Raw genomic sequence first — 12,105 nt, 5'->3', positions numbered from 1 at the left:
ATAAGCAGGAAGGCTTTTTTGATGGAGTTTGGTTTTAACTTTGCAGGCACAATAAAGAAGGCATTCCCAACGGCAAACCACAGTTAAAACTAAGGAATGCAACACAGGCCACAGAATTCAAACCCATACCACTGGGGAAATGTAAGGCCAGCTGGACTCTGCCACACAGACCTGCACTGAGCTTTTGAGAAGACAAATGGCCCTGAAATTGCGGGGAAAGCTGAAGGCACACGGAGGAGAAAGCACATCTTAGCAGTGCAGGGAGGGGTGAGGAAGAGGCTTGCTGCAATAGTCCTGAGAACAGACTGCAAACAGGCATGCCATGCATAGCTAATGGCATGACTGAGAGACAAGGTAACATATGATTTGCAGGGGTCTTGAGCAACATGCAGGTCTTTGAAGATGTTTACAAACCTGTCCAGAAGGTGACGGTGCTTCTTGTTTATTCAGCTGCTTCTTTGTCTTGGGTTTTATGCTCTCCTTTCCCACCAGACTCTCTGTCAGGTCTGAGCTCAGCCCAAAGCTCTCTGGATCCTCACAGAGTTTCTCGTAGATCTCCAGCAAACAGTAAGCATCTGAAGCTGAAGATACAGGAATATGAACCTCAGCATCCTTCCTGATGCAAGGAGCAGCCCTCACCTTTGTACAAGCCACTGAATAAAAACCACCTGTGAGGCTCCAACTTACTAATGTCATAATCTTTTACTGATGCAGTGAGCATCACAGCCTACCACCACCACAGAACCAAGGCAGAGGAGCTCAAAAAGCCACAGGTTCTCTGCTGTCTCTGGCTCTAACGCAATGCAAACTGTAGTGTGCCTGTTCCAACCACCTTAGATAGCTTCAGCCAAGCCATTTTACTCTCCATTGTTCCTGAGCAGCAGCTTGCCCATGGTTTATTACCGCATCCCAGCTCTGGGAAGGTAACTTCCCCTCAGATGCAATATCTGACAAAGTAATAACTGAGTTGTTTGCAATCCCCTGCCCACACGCACTGCCATGCGGCTCCTGCTCCTTGCAACGGGAACTGTCTAAGTGTCCAAGCCAGTTTTACGAGTCCTGATGATTAACTTTGGTGGGAACTGTGTCAGCTTCAAGGATAGCTGAATTGAACACAGAGCTGGTTCACTTCAGTAGACTGTCCTTTGATGCCCCAGGAAAAGACTGAGATGCAGACTTCTGGCTCTGGGGTAATCAGCAATAAACTCCACTGGTCGCTCCACAGTACTGAGTCTGTGCTGCAGTTTCTGACACCACGTCTACCCATGTTTAACTGCTCTAACAAGCACTTCACTGTGACAAATGAACACAGCACTTGTTTCCCAGAAAGGCTGTGTAATGAGGCAGAAGGAAGTGGACTTTCTTCCTTTCAGTTACTGAGAGGAGTTTCCACTGAGGTGATGTTTCATCAGACAAAATCTTTTATAAGGGAAATAATGAATCACTGGACAGTTTAAACATCAACCACTAAAGCCATGTCCACAAAGGACAAACACAAATGTGCTGGCTTCTCTGAGCAAGATCTAATCTGCAAAGCCACTTTCTTCATTTGCTACCAAGTGATTTTCCCGGTGACAGAGAACAACCCCGCCTGTAATGGACAACCTGTAGCACCTTGCCACAGTCAGAGACCAGACCTGCATAGAGGATCTGCTCCTCCCGGAGAGGCCGTTTCTCCCAGTTAGAAAGTTGCTCTGTTTTATCTAGTGGTTTCCCCAGCACATGTTGCACCAAGAGGCTGAGTCCTTTCTCTGGCTGCTTGACCCCTCTCCCCTCATAGCTCTGCTCCAGAGACAGGACATTGACCTCCTGAGCACCCTTCTTGCAGTCAATGGAACGCTTCTGCAGCTGATGGAAAGAAAAAGAGAGAAACCACATGGTTAGAAACCAACCTCTACAATATCTCCTGTTCCAGTGGGTGGGGCCATGCAGCAACCCTATCATCTTTATCTCTTGCCTGGCATATTGAATCCCGTTGTCTCAGACAAGGGCTGGGATGGCATTAGATATATATGGCGTCTGGTTATTTGTTTAACAAACACACTTGCTGGAAAGAAATCTGTTTCATAGCCAGGGATGGGAAAAGAAGTGCATTGTTGTACAGCATTGCATCAGAGCAGCCACAGCAGAGTGGGGCTGTGACTGGGACTCCTCAGAGCTTTGCAGGCTGCTCAGCCATGCTAGCAGCTGTTGGGCACCAACTCAGTAAGAGAACAGCAGCAGCAGTTCAGCACCTTTCTCCTCCTAGTTCCAGTGAGTTTTGCATTCCTGTGCCACAGTGGGCAACAGCCCTTCTGCAGCTGCCATGTATCAGATTAAACTGAGCCAGTGGCTCTTGGCAGGTATCTCAGACCCTGCAGCATTTCCCAGGTTAAACTATCAGTCCCAAAGATCTGGGTTCACTCCAACCCACAGCCTTCAGCACACTCCACATTTTACCCATGAAAATGGTTGAACTTAATATTTCTGCAGATACAGAAACTGCGCAGAAACTGCAGATACAAACTGTGTGCAACCCCGGAGAGAGCTGAGCAGAAATCTCTGGGCTGAATCCACCAGCAGCCCTCCTGTGAGCATTCGCTCCGTAACATCTGCTTCAATACTGCATACTCTTGGAATGACAGAATTCCTACAAGAATCTACTTTTTACGACTTGTGCTCAGCCACCATCCCCTACCTGAATGGAGCTATGTCTCCCTTGCAATTGCTCTTTCCTAGCTTTTATAAAGGCTATAAAACAGTTATTGGTATATCAAGCTCTAACTTTTTAGTTGAAAACTAAATGCTTCTTTTTAGAGAATCACATTACCCTCAACATCATAAGTGGAAAAGGTCTGTTTTCTCATTTAGCCATCTCCCTGCCAATACAGGATACAAAAAGACAATGCTGTGAATTCATGGCAGTTATCTACAAGCAAATGCAGGAGACACAGTTTTCCATAACTTCATGTGTTCATCCTTACTCGTTTGTCTACTGTGAGTAGGTCCACCACACCTTGTGCTTTCTTATCTGTGTCTTTCAAAGCAGACCATGTGGCTGCAAGGTTGCTAAGGTCTCCAGACATCCCATAACCTGGAGGAAAGAAAAGCCCAAATCACACAGGTAGCAAAACTCAGATTGTGGGGCTGATGCACTGCAACTTTTTCTAGTTCAGAGTCACAACACTGACAATATCTGTATGAACTCGTGGAAAGACTGTCCAGACAGGGAGCAAGGCAGGCTCCCGACTCTCCCGTTCCTAAAAGATCGTGCAGGTCTCTCCTTGATCTTGCAGATGAAGACTGGGACAGAAGAGGTGGATGAAAAAGGTGGAGTTTAAGATCAACTTACTTACAGTTTTGAATTTGTGCGTGAATTCCAGATTTAACAACTCCTGCCAAAAGCCTCCAGACAGGTTCTAAAGACACATATGGTAAGTTGGAGAGCTCTCGTGCCCAGCACAGCAGCCTTGGGACAGGGCCAGCAAATCTTGAAAGCTCTGGATGGCAGACTTCCCTAGACCACTGGAGGCTGGGTGCAGGTCAGGGTTTAGTGTGGAACTAAAACTATCCCAAGTCCGAGGGGGGTTCTATGATATCAGAAATCTGGGGTCTGACTTGAAATGGGAACACATTTCCATCATCCCCCTGCTTCCTGGCATGGCAGTGCTTGAATACCCAGGGTTACAAAAGCTGGTTCCATGAAAAGTGAATCTGGAGAATGACAAATCCAAGAGGATCTAGGAATTGTACAAAATAAGCTGGAAAAAGACCCGAGAAGAGACGCACATTACCTAATTTAGTGATGGATGAATCTGAATAGAGCTTCTGGATGAAATTGGGAAGCTTCTCCTTCTCATCATCCACCTCAGTGTGCTGTAGCAGCTGGGGCAGGTCAAGCAGGAACACCTCATCCTTCAGAGCGATCTGAAGGAGGGAGACACGGGGCTTCCCAACCATGCCAAACGAAGGCCTCCACTCCATGTCAATGCCAACAACTTGCGCAGGCTGCAACACAGACAAAAGCCTTCTTCACTTACGACTGTACACTTAGAATCCCAGACTGGTTTGGGTTGAAGGGACCTTAAAGCTCATCCAGCTCCAACCCTTGCCACAAGCAGGGACACCTTCCACTAGAGCAGGTTGCTCCAAGCCCCTGTGTCCAACCTGGCCTTGAACACTGCCAGGGATGGGGCAGCCACAGCTTCTCTGGGCATCCTGTGCCAGCACCTCAGCACTCTCACAGGGAAGAACTTCTGCCTCAGAGCTCATCTCAATGTCCCCTGTTTAAGTTTGAAAGCAGCCTGAACAGTCCTTGTCCAGAACACAAGCATTTCTCTACCAACAACTGCAGCTCTTTGCTAGTGTGCAAACTGCTACAGAGGCAGTAACTTCCACAGCACTTCCATAACTTCCTGAGTTACCCCTGCAGGGACCTTTCCTGGCACAACAATTCCCAATGTGCTGCTGAAATTGGACAAGCCTAAGGGAAGCAGCTGTTCTTGACTTGAGGAGGGAGACATTTGATGGCAGTGGCCAGCATCCAACCCTGTGTCCCAGCCTGCTGTGGAGTTTGTGTTCCTTGAGTCTGCAAAGTAAATACCAGAGTAACACTCACCTGCAGCACCTTTTCCCAGCACTGCAGCGTCTCTTCCCATGTCTGCAGGAAGTGGATATTTGCCCGTGGAATGGGAAGTTGGTAATAGTCCTTCTTCTTACTCTCTTCATAACTATCTGCTTTTGTGACTTCTTCAACTCTGCACAGAATCAGATGCAACAGCTTTAGGGCATGTAATGAGAGGAAATCCTGGATTGGAGGTACATCAGGAAGTCTTAAGCTCCTTAATTCCCCCCAGCCCTCCATTTCCCCATGGTACTCAACTCTCTCACCCTCTCCTTTCTCACTTTCCCTGCAATCTCAGTCTCTCTCATCCTGTCTCTTGATTCCAGCCACAGCAATGGCTCTGTACCCAAGACCTCACCACACATGTGCACTGTGCCCACTGCAGAGTGCACCCAGTCCCAGACACTTGCTGGAGCCCAAGTCCTCAGCCCTGTCCTCAGTGCTTAGCTCTGTTTCCCAGAACTGATGCAATGTGGATGACAAAGTTGGGCAGCTCTTTCCACATCCAAAGATAACACCTTTTAGATTTACTGCTTTTTGCCCTGGAGGTTAACATGGAAGTCTGCTGGCTCCCACAGTGTAACAGAGCAAAGAAGTCAGCTCTGACCAGTCCTCTGTCCAAATAGGAGCTTTGCACTTCCCCACAGCACAAACTGCCTCCGTAAGACTCTCAGACTGCTCTGCACTAAGGTCAAAACCAGCTGGGAATGAATGAATTTGCCTCATTATTTCATAGTGCAACAGCTTGGGAAGGCTTCACGAATGTCCCTGTTGCCACCCAGCTTCTTCTCCTCCGTCCCCTTCCCTGTAAAATGACCCCACACGCTGCACAAGAACATTTGTCCTGCACTGCACAGGGATGAAATGAGAAAAGCTCAGAAATAGTTTCAAATCCATCTAGATTTAGGGGAAGACAGCCCCAGAGTGAGCTTGCGCTGCATTTTCTGCTGGGCTTTCAGATGGCACCATGCAGAGAAAACCAGTATCTGTGAGGAATACCCTAGGAAAGTTGGGAGATGCAGGAGTGAGCTAACTGATTTCCTATGGCAGGATCTTACACAGCACATTTTCTTTACAAAGTGCAGCAGTCTTTTGCAGCGGCCCTGGAACAGGGAGGTCAGCACATTGCTCGGGTGTCTCAGTCAGATGATGCAATCAGAGGAAAGAAACTAATAACAAATATCCAGCTCTTTTGGACATATCACAGATTTCTGGATAGTCTCTTTCCCATAGAGACTTGAAACCATTTATTAGTTGAGGAACTATTTACTAACCTTCTGTTTAGGGGCTGTGTGACTAATTCTGTAGCACAGCAGCTTCCCCTGCACAAACACTCCTTCCCATGGGTTTGTGTGCATGGGGAAGTCAATATTTGTGTAAAGTATTTAATGAAGGGTGCAGCCTCAGGTCTCCAGGAATATTCTCACCTGCAGAGTTCAGGAGCCACATGTGGTGTGAGCAGTGGCAGAGCTGATGTCATTCACAGACTGGTACCACCTTGTTCTCTGCAGTGTGAACATCCTCTCTGGGAACCTGCTGCTTTGTTAGCTCAACAGATAAGGCAGACAGCCTGTTTGATTGGGTTCCATGGCTCTGCTGACTTGACAGCAGCTACTACAGCAGGTGCAGGACTGGATGAGCAAAAGGGTTTTACCCATCTGTCACAGTCCTCATGAGCAGCAGAGCACATCCCAGTCGGCATGCCTTCACTCCACCCGCACCTGACACAGGATTCCCAGAGCATAGGGATGATGTGATGGTTTTTATCTTTCTAGATGCACAGAGTCTGTGGCTAAATCACACTCCTGTCAACCAGCCCTTTCTGTTTTGAGGGATTACCCCTCATGCAAAAACCTTGTGGTTCCACAGCTGGTGGAAGAGGGCAGCTCCAGCGGTGCCCCAGAGCAAAGCAGAAGCATGTCGTAGACAGACAAGAGTTTCCTGTGCTCCAAGAAAGCCATGTTCATCTGCAGCAGTGGGCTCTGCAGATGGTGTTTCGAGTGTGATTACATGTGTGTCACATTTCCTGAGGTTACATGGGGCTTGAACACGAACCAGTGCAGATCTACATTATGGAAAGATCAGATCCAGGAAGCTCAGCACACAAACCCTTCAAGGCCATCTGTGACACCCTCCCAAAATCATCAGCATTAAACAATACTAATACACTGTTTTCTCATTAACCTTCTGTGTAATTCAAATCAATCAAATCTATGCTCAAAAATTACAATTTTTAGTTATGAAAGCTGCAGCTTTTGCAGCTCTTCTGGGAGAAGGAAATCTGCTGTGATTTTGAAGGCAGCAAACTTGATGTAAACCTGTTAGAGCAGGTAACCTGGTCAGTCTCAGCCTTGGTCATCTTAAAATGGTCTCCTTATCCCCTAGCAAGATATTGGTGTTAACCAGGCAGCCAGTGACAGGTCCTAACTGCTGGCTGGAGTTTGCAATTCTGGCATATGGCAGCAGTAGGGAAGTTTTGCACTAAGAACATAAGGTAAAGGAAGCACCCAAATCATCCCATACAACTGCATGTTCTGCAGGAACAGGAGAAAGCCCCAGACCACGTGAGGCAGGAGATGAGCATGGGCACAGGCATGGGCATGCAACTCATGCAACAGCCACGCCGAGAGGGACGCTGCCTCTGTCTCTCACACCAAGAGAACAGGGCTGAAAGTGTCCAACTTGCTGATCATCAGCTCTCTGCTGGCTTTACTCCTCCCCGAACAGGCAATGGATAACGCTTCATCAACTCCTCCTGGACATGCAGTCAAGTGCAAATCAAGTTCAGATTTCCATCATATACACTGAGAAGTTCAGCTCCATATAGGAAGTTACTCCCTTGTATTACAGCATGCTAAAGATACAGGCTATCAGCTTGCACAGACTTGCAAACAGTTACCTTGTGGGAGTGGTCAAGGTTTTCCCACAAACTTTCCTCTAATCTCACCTGGCTTCTGAACTCAAAATGCCAATAATGCTAAAAAAATCCCAACACATTCCACCAGTGAGGGTGAGAGACATCAGCAATGGTGCCAAGTCTGAATAAGCGGAGATTCAGATGAGCTCTGAGGCAGAAGCTCTTCCCTGGGAGGGTGCTGAGGTGCTGGCACAGGGTGCCCAGAGAAACTGTGGCTGCCCCATCCCTGGCAGTGTTCAAGGCCAGTTTGGACACAGGGCCCTGGAGTAACCTGCTCTAGTGGAAGGTGTCCCTGCCCGTAGCAGGGGCTTGGAACTGGATGAGCTTTAAGGTCCCTTCCACCCAAACCATTCCATGATTTTGATTCTAAGCATCAAGCACAACACCTGGATTAGGGTGACTGAGGTATATGACAATGGAAGAATCCTAAGGAACCCCAAAATCACCACTGCTTCCTCTCTTCTGGTTTTGACAAAAGCCTGGACTCAACATGGAAACACACCACTGCTCCTCAAATGACAGCAAGGCTGTGAGCAGTGCTGCTTTCCAACCTTGCAGCCCAGAGTTCTGCATTTGCAATGAGCATTCAGGGATAAGCCCTTTTCTGTGCACAGAATACAATTAGGTAAATGCCTGCACATGAAATGCTGCTCAATTGTAGCAGGCCAGTGAGGTGACTGCCTGATTCCTCTGAACCCAAATGGTAGCCTGCAGCCGTGCAGGAGTTCAGCCCACAAACACGTGTAGGCACACAGCTGTGTGGTGCTGGACTACCAGCCAGCCCAGGTTCCAGCTGTGTGCAGTCCTGGCTGAGATCCTAGCAGGACTCTCATGCAGTACCATCTGCAAGCTCTGCAGCTCCCCAGGACTTGCAGCACTTGCAGATATGCAGGCCTTTCTGCAGGGAAAATAAAAAGTTTAATAAAGGGTGCCAAACGTGGCTATCTGAATAACCTGCTTAAACACCTCGTAGACAAAGTCACCAAAGCATGGAGATACACCACCACTCATGTGAGTGTAAATGTGAATTACTGGGACTCAGCAAATCATTTCCATTGAGACCTTTTTTCATACAGAGCCTTTCTTCTTCCATCCAGCAGAGTTAAGCAACTGCCTGGAATATTGGTCCATGAAAATCTTGGCCATTTTCTCAAAGAGTCATAGCACAGAAGACCCAGAACCAAAACTACAAAGCCCCGCTACTCCTCCAGCTCTGGCCTGCTGTGGGGATCAGACACAGCTCCCAACACTTTAGGTGGCTTGCATGTGCCTTCAGAGATTTTCAGTCTCTTTTCAACTTCACACAGCTTTATCTCCACACAGCATGGAACCTGGCCACCCTCCTCCCTCCATCCTGCCCTCTGCTCCTCCTACACCAGCAGGTGCACAGAGGTCCTTGACTGGGCCTGTTTGCATAGGTCTGTGCACTTGAAATCAAGGAGCTGTAAGAACTCTTTTCAATATAAGGAGTTTTCAATTCCTTTTTTTACCTCTGCCTTTGTACTGTTGTTTCAGGTCATGCAACAGGATGAAGCTCCCGTCGGGGGAGGAACTGCAGCTATTTCAGGCTGATGTGCTGCACACAACATGGGGGTCCCAAGGCAGGAGAGGAACCATGGCACTGCATTATTGGGATTGCAATAGAGGAAGACAAGGGGACAGAGGCTAATTAGGGGGCTAAGGGCTTCTTAAGCTCACTTGGTAGATTTGTGGCAGTGAGTCTGTTACTATCCCAAATTAAATGAATGCAACTCTTCTGGGATCTGACCCCAAATGTCAAAAATTCCCATTACTTCTGAAAGCTTTGCATGAAGCAAAAATTACAGACTGGGATGAAAAATGGCTTATGAGCTGTCAAAGGAGGGAGAAAATAAGTGTATTAGAAAAATCTAAGGAACTTTAAAATGATTTCCTTGGTCCTAAGTCTCCTAAAAGCCATTAAATCAGATCACAGTACAGTAGGGATCAGAGAGTAGAGCAAACTGTGACAGATGTGTAATCAACTCAGTAGAATAAACAGATACTCAGATCCTACACACATCATCTCATTTGCACTGTTGATCTGGCAGAGGGAGTCTGAAGACTGCCCCCCCCCCGCAGTGTGTAACTGTCTCATACAGCTTCTAAGTACTCAGGAGTGAGTTTAAAATGCACCTTCACAGCCATTTCCAGGCTGATGAAAAGCAAACGCACCACGTACATGGCCCAGATGTGATCTGAGTAAATGGAGGAAGATTCTGCAAAATCATCTCCCCAAGGAAGCATTATGGCAGATTATTTTAAGCAAATACGTATTCCTTGTATCACAAGCACTGAAAAGGCACGAAACAGTATTTACCTCTCTTGGATCTGAAGCTTTTGAAGCTCATCAGCCAATCTACAAGGCAGCATCTCCTTGGGCAAATTGCAGCGTTGGGCCCATCTTGCTGCCGTGTTCAGATCACAGTAACTGGTGAGCAGCTGTATCAGGTGCCCTTGAAGCCATTTATTCTCCCCAACTGTGCTCTGAAAGGGGAATCAAGGGAGAAGGAAGACTGTCAGAGTAATTTCCACAATGGGTGTTTTTACCCCCAAGGAGACAGCGTGTCCCAGGGGTCCTGGGCTAGTGCAGTAAGGAACAAGCATCCCCCCACTGCAGGAGCGGTGTTGTTCAAACCAGTTAGTGCTGCACTTCTCTGCCAAGAGATGAAGAGCAGATACTTTAACTGAGAGCTCACTGGAGTACTTGGGATCCCTTGCCAGCACAGCTATCTGTCCAGGGAACACCACTTTGCAGGTGTGGCACAGAGAAGCAAGGGTAAAGAAATATACCAGTGTGACTGATGACTAGCATTTTATTTGCTCAGATACTGATTATATTAAGCAAAATCAAAACCAGTGACTGACAAGACAGTAAAGGTCTTTGGGCTCATTATGCAGGTAAATTTGTACAATCACAGACTGGTTTGGGTTGGAAGGGACACTAAAGCCCCCCTTGACCTGCTGCTCATGCTCTGGGGGTGCAGTCCAGCACACAGGCAGGTCCTGGGCTCAAGCACACACTGAAGCTGGGTCATGGGGAGCTTCTCTGCACCCAGCACCCCAAGTCCTTCTCCTCAGGGCTGCTCTATCCAGTCTCCCCCAGCCTGTATCTGTGCTTGTCCCAGAGCCTCTCAGCCAGATGAGCAGTTCACTCCTCTCGCCAGTGATTTACACATGGATCTGCCTTAGAAGTAAATATTGTCAAGAATATTTAATTGCCAAAACAAGTTGAAATTGCATGGAGGATCAGGATTGTGAGGTATATGTAGCAATATGACTACATTGCTGCAGGCACCACCACCAAATATTTTTCAGTGTGGTAAAATGCACAGATACACACTGAAAGCCCATCCCCACCCTCCACCCATGCCCCTGCCACCTCTCCCTCCTTCACTGCCACCACACAGCACTTGCAGGGTCAAAGGCTGCTCCCAGGGACCCCAGGCACCTTCCTCTTCCTCCCTGTGTGTACAAACACAGCCGGGCTGGGTGGGAGGCTGGGGCCACGGGGTCTCATTCCTCACATTCTTTCAGTAACTAGAAGGTGAGAAGTTGTCTTCAAAGCAGACACCCTGCACAGGGATCAGGAAACAAACCTGTTGATGGCTCCAGGGGAAAAGGGAAGCAAAAAAGAAAGCAAAGAAAGAATGACCCACCCCAGAGAGGTGCAGGAGGGGGTAGAGGCTTGGAAGAAAAGCCACGGAGAAATCCAGCATCCCACGAAGTGCAAGGAGAAGCCAGCCTGGTCCTAAGAACCTCAGCCTCAGCACAAAACCTGCAGCCCTGTTGCTATGCCAAATGCCAAACCACATTTCTTCTCATGGTTATGTGGCAGAATATTGTTACTGCTGCTCCTAGGAGGCTGGTGGCACAGCAAGGAGCTGGTGTGAGAGGGACAGAGGTCCAGCAGTTAACCAGGGGCTGAGTTATGGGGAGAAGCAGGAAAGGGAACGGAGGGAAGGGGCAGAGCAGGGGAGGACAAGCTCTCACCGTAACCCTACATTTCCTCCTGAATGTTTCCTCCTGGCCATGCCAGTCCTCATACATGTGCATCTCTCTCATGTCTGCGTCATGCAACCAAGCTCAGCCAAGCACCTAACACATGAAGGAGCTTTGAATCACTCCTGCCCTGTCTGTCAAGGCAGTTCTCAGACTCCTTCCCCAAAAGAACATATTTTCTCATTAACATCCCAGAGCAATTCCCTCTTGTAGCTTCCCCTGTGTCCATCCTATTGTCTTTCTGCCTTTTTTCTAGAACACAAACTCTGGGTTGGATCTCTCTTCAGTTCACCCCGAGGTAATGCTTAATAAATCTCATCCTGGCAGCTCAGTCCTGGCAATAATGAGGTGCAGATTGCTATTTTTTTCTTTTTTTTTTTTTTTAATTTTAACCATAACAGATTTATCCTTTCAGCCACAAAACCAGCTCTGGACAGAAGGTTACTCTCTCCAGAGATATTCCATCTTGCATTCTGAGATGGAAAATGGCTTTGTTTGGTTTTTACTGACAAAAAGCCCCAACATTGCTCTAAAGGTGAAAGGCTTCCACCACACCAGCTCTGCA

At 47.8% G+C, this 12,105-nt stretch overlaps 1 protein-coding gene across 1 annotated transcript in view; it reads right to left on the bottom strand.

The window, feature by feature from the left end:
• EXD3 (exonuclease 3'-5' domain containing 3) overlaps positions 1-12,105 on the bottom strand; it is a gene marked incomplete at both ends in the record, with an annotated part of 65,487 nt that overhangs the window by 10,202 nt on the left and 43,180 nt on the right. Inside the window, 6 exons of the mRNA XM_010015834.1 lie at positions 415-581; positions 1,638-1,848; positions 2,964-3,073; positions 3,774-3,987; positions 4,598-4,736; positions 9,859-10,025. Of these exons, the coding sequence (XP_010014136.1) occupies positions 415-581; positions 1,638-1,848; positions 2,964-3,073; positions 3,774-3,987; positions 4,598-4,736; positions 9,859-10,025 (1,008 nt within the window). The remainder of the gene's footprint in view (positions 1-414; positions 582-1,637; positions 1,849-2,963; positions 3,074-3,773; positions 3,988-4,597; positions 4,737-9,858; positions 10,026-12,105) is intronic.

The sequence above is a fragment of the Nestor notabilis genome, unplaced genomic scaffold, assembly GCF_000696875.1.
Source record: "Nestor notabilis isolate BGI_N333 unplaced genomic scaffold, ASM69687v1 scaffold13105, whole genome shotgun sequence".
Lineage (NCBI taxonomy): Eukaryota > Metazoa > Chordata > Aves > Psittaciformes > Psittacidae > Nestor > Nestor notabilis.
The sequence above is the reverse complement of the archived record's forward strand: the minus strand, read 5'-3'. Positions and strand labels throughout refer to the sequence as shown.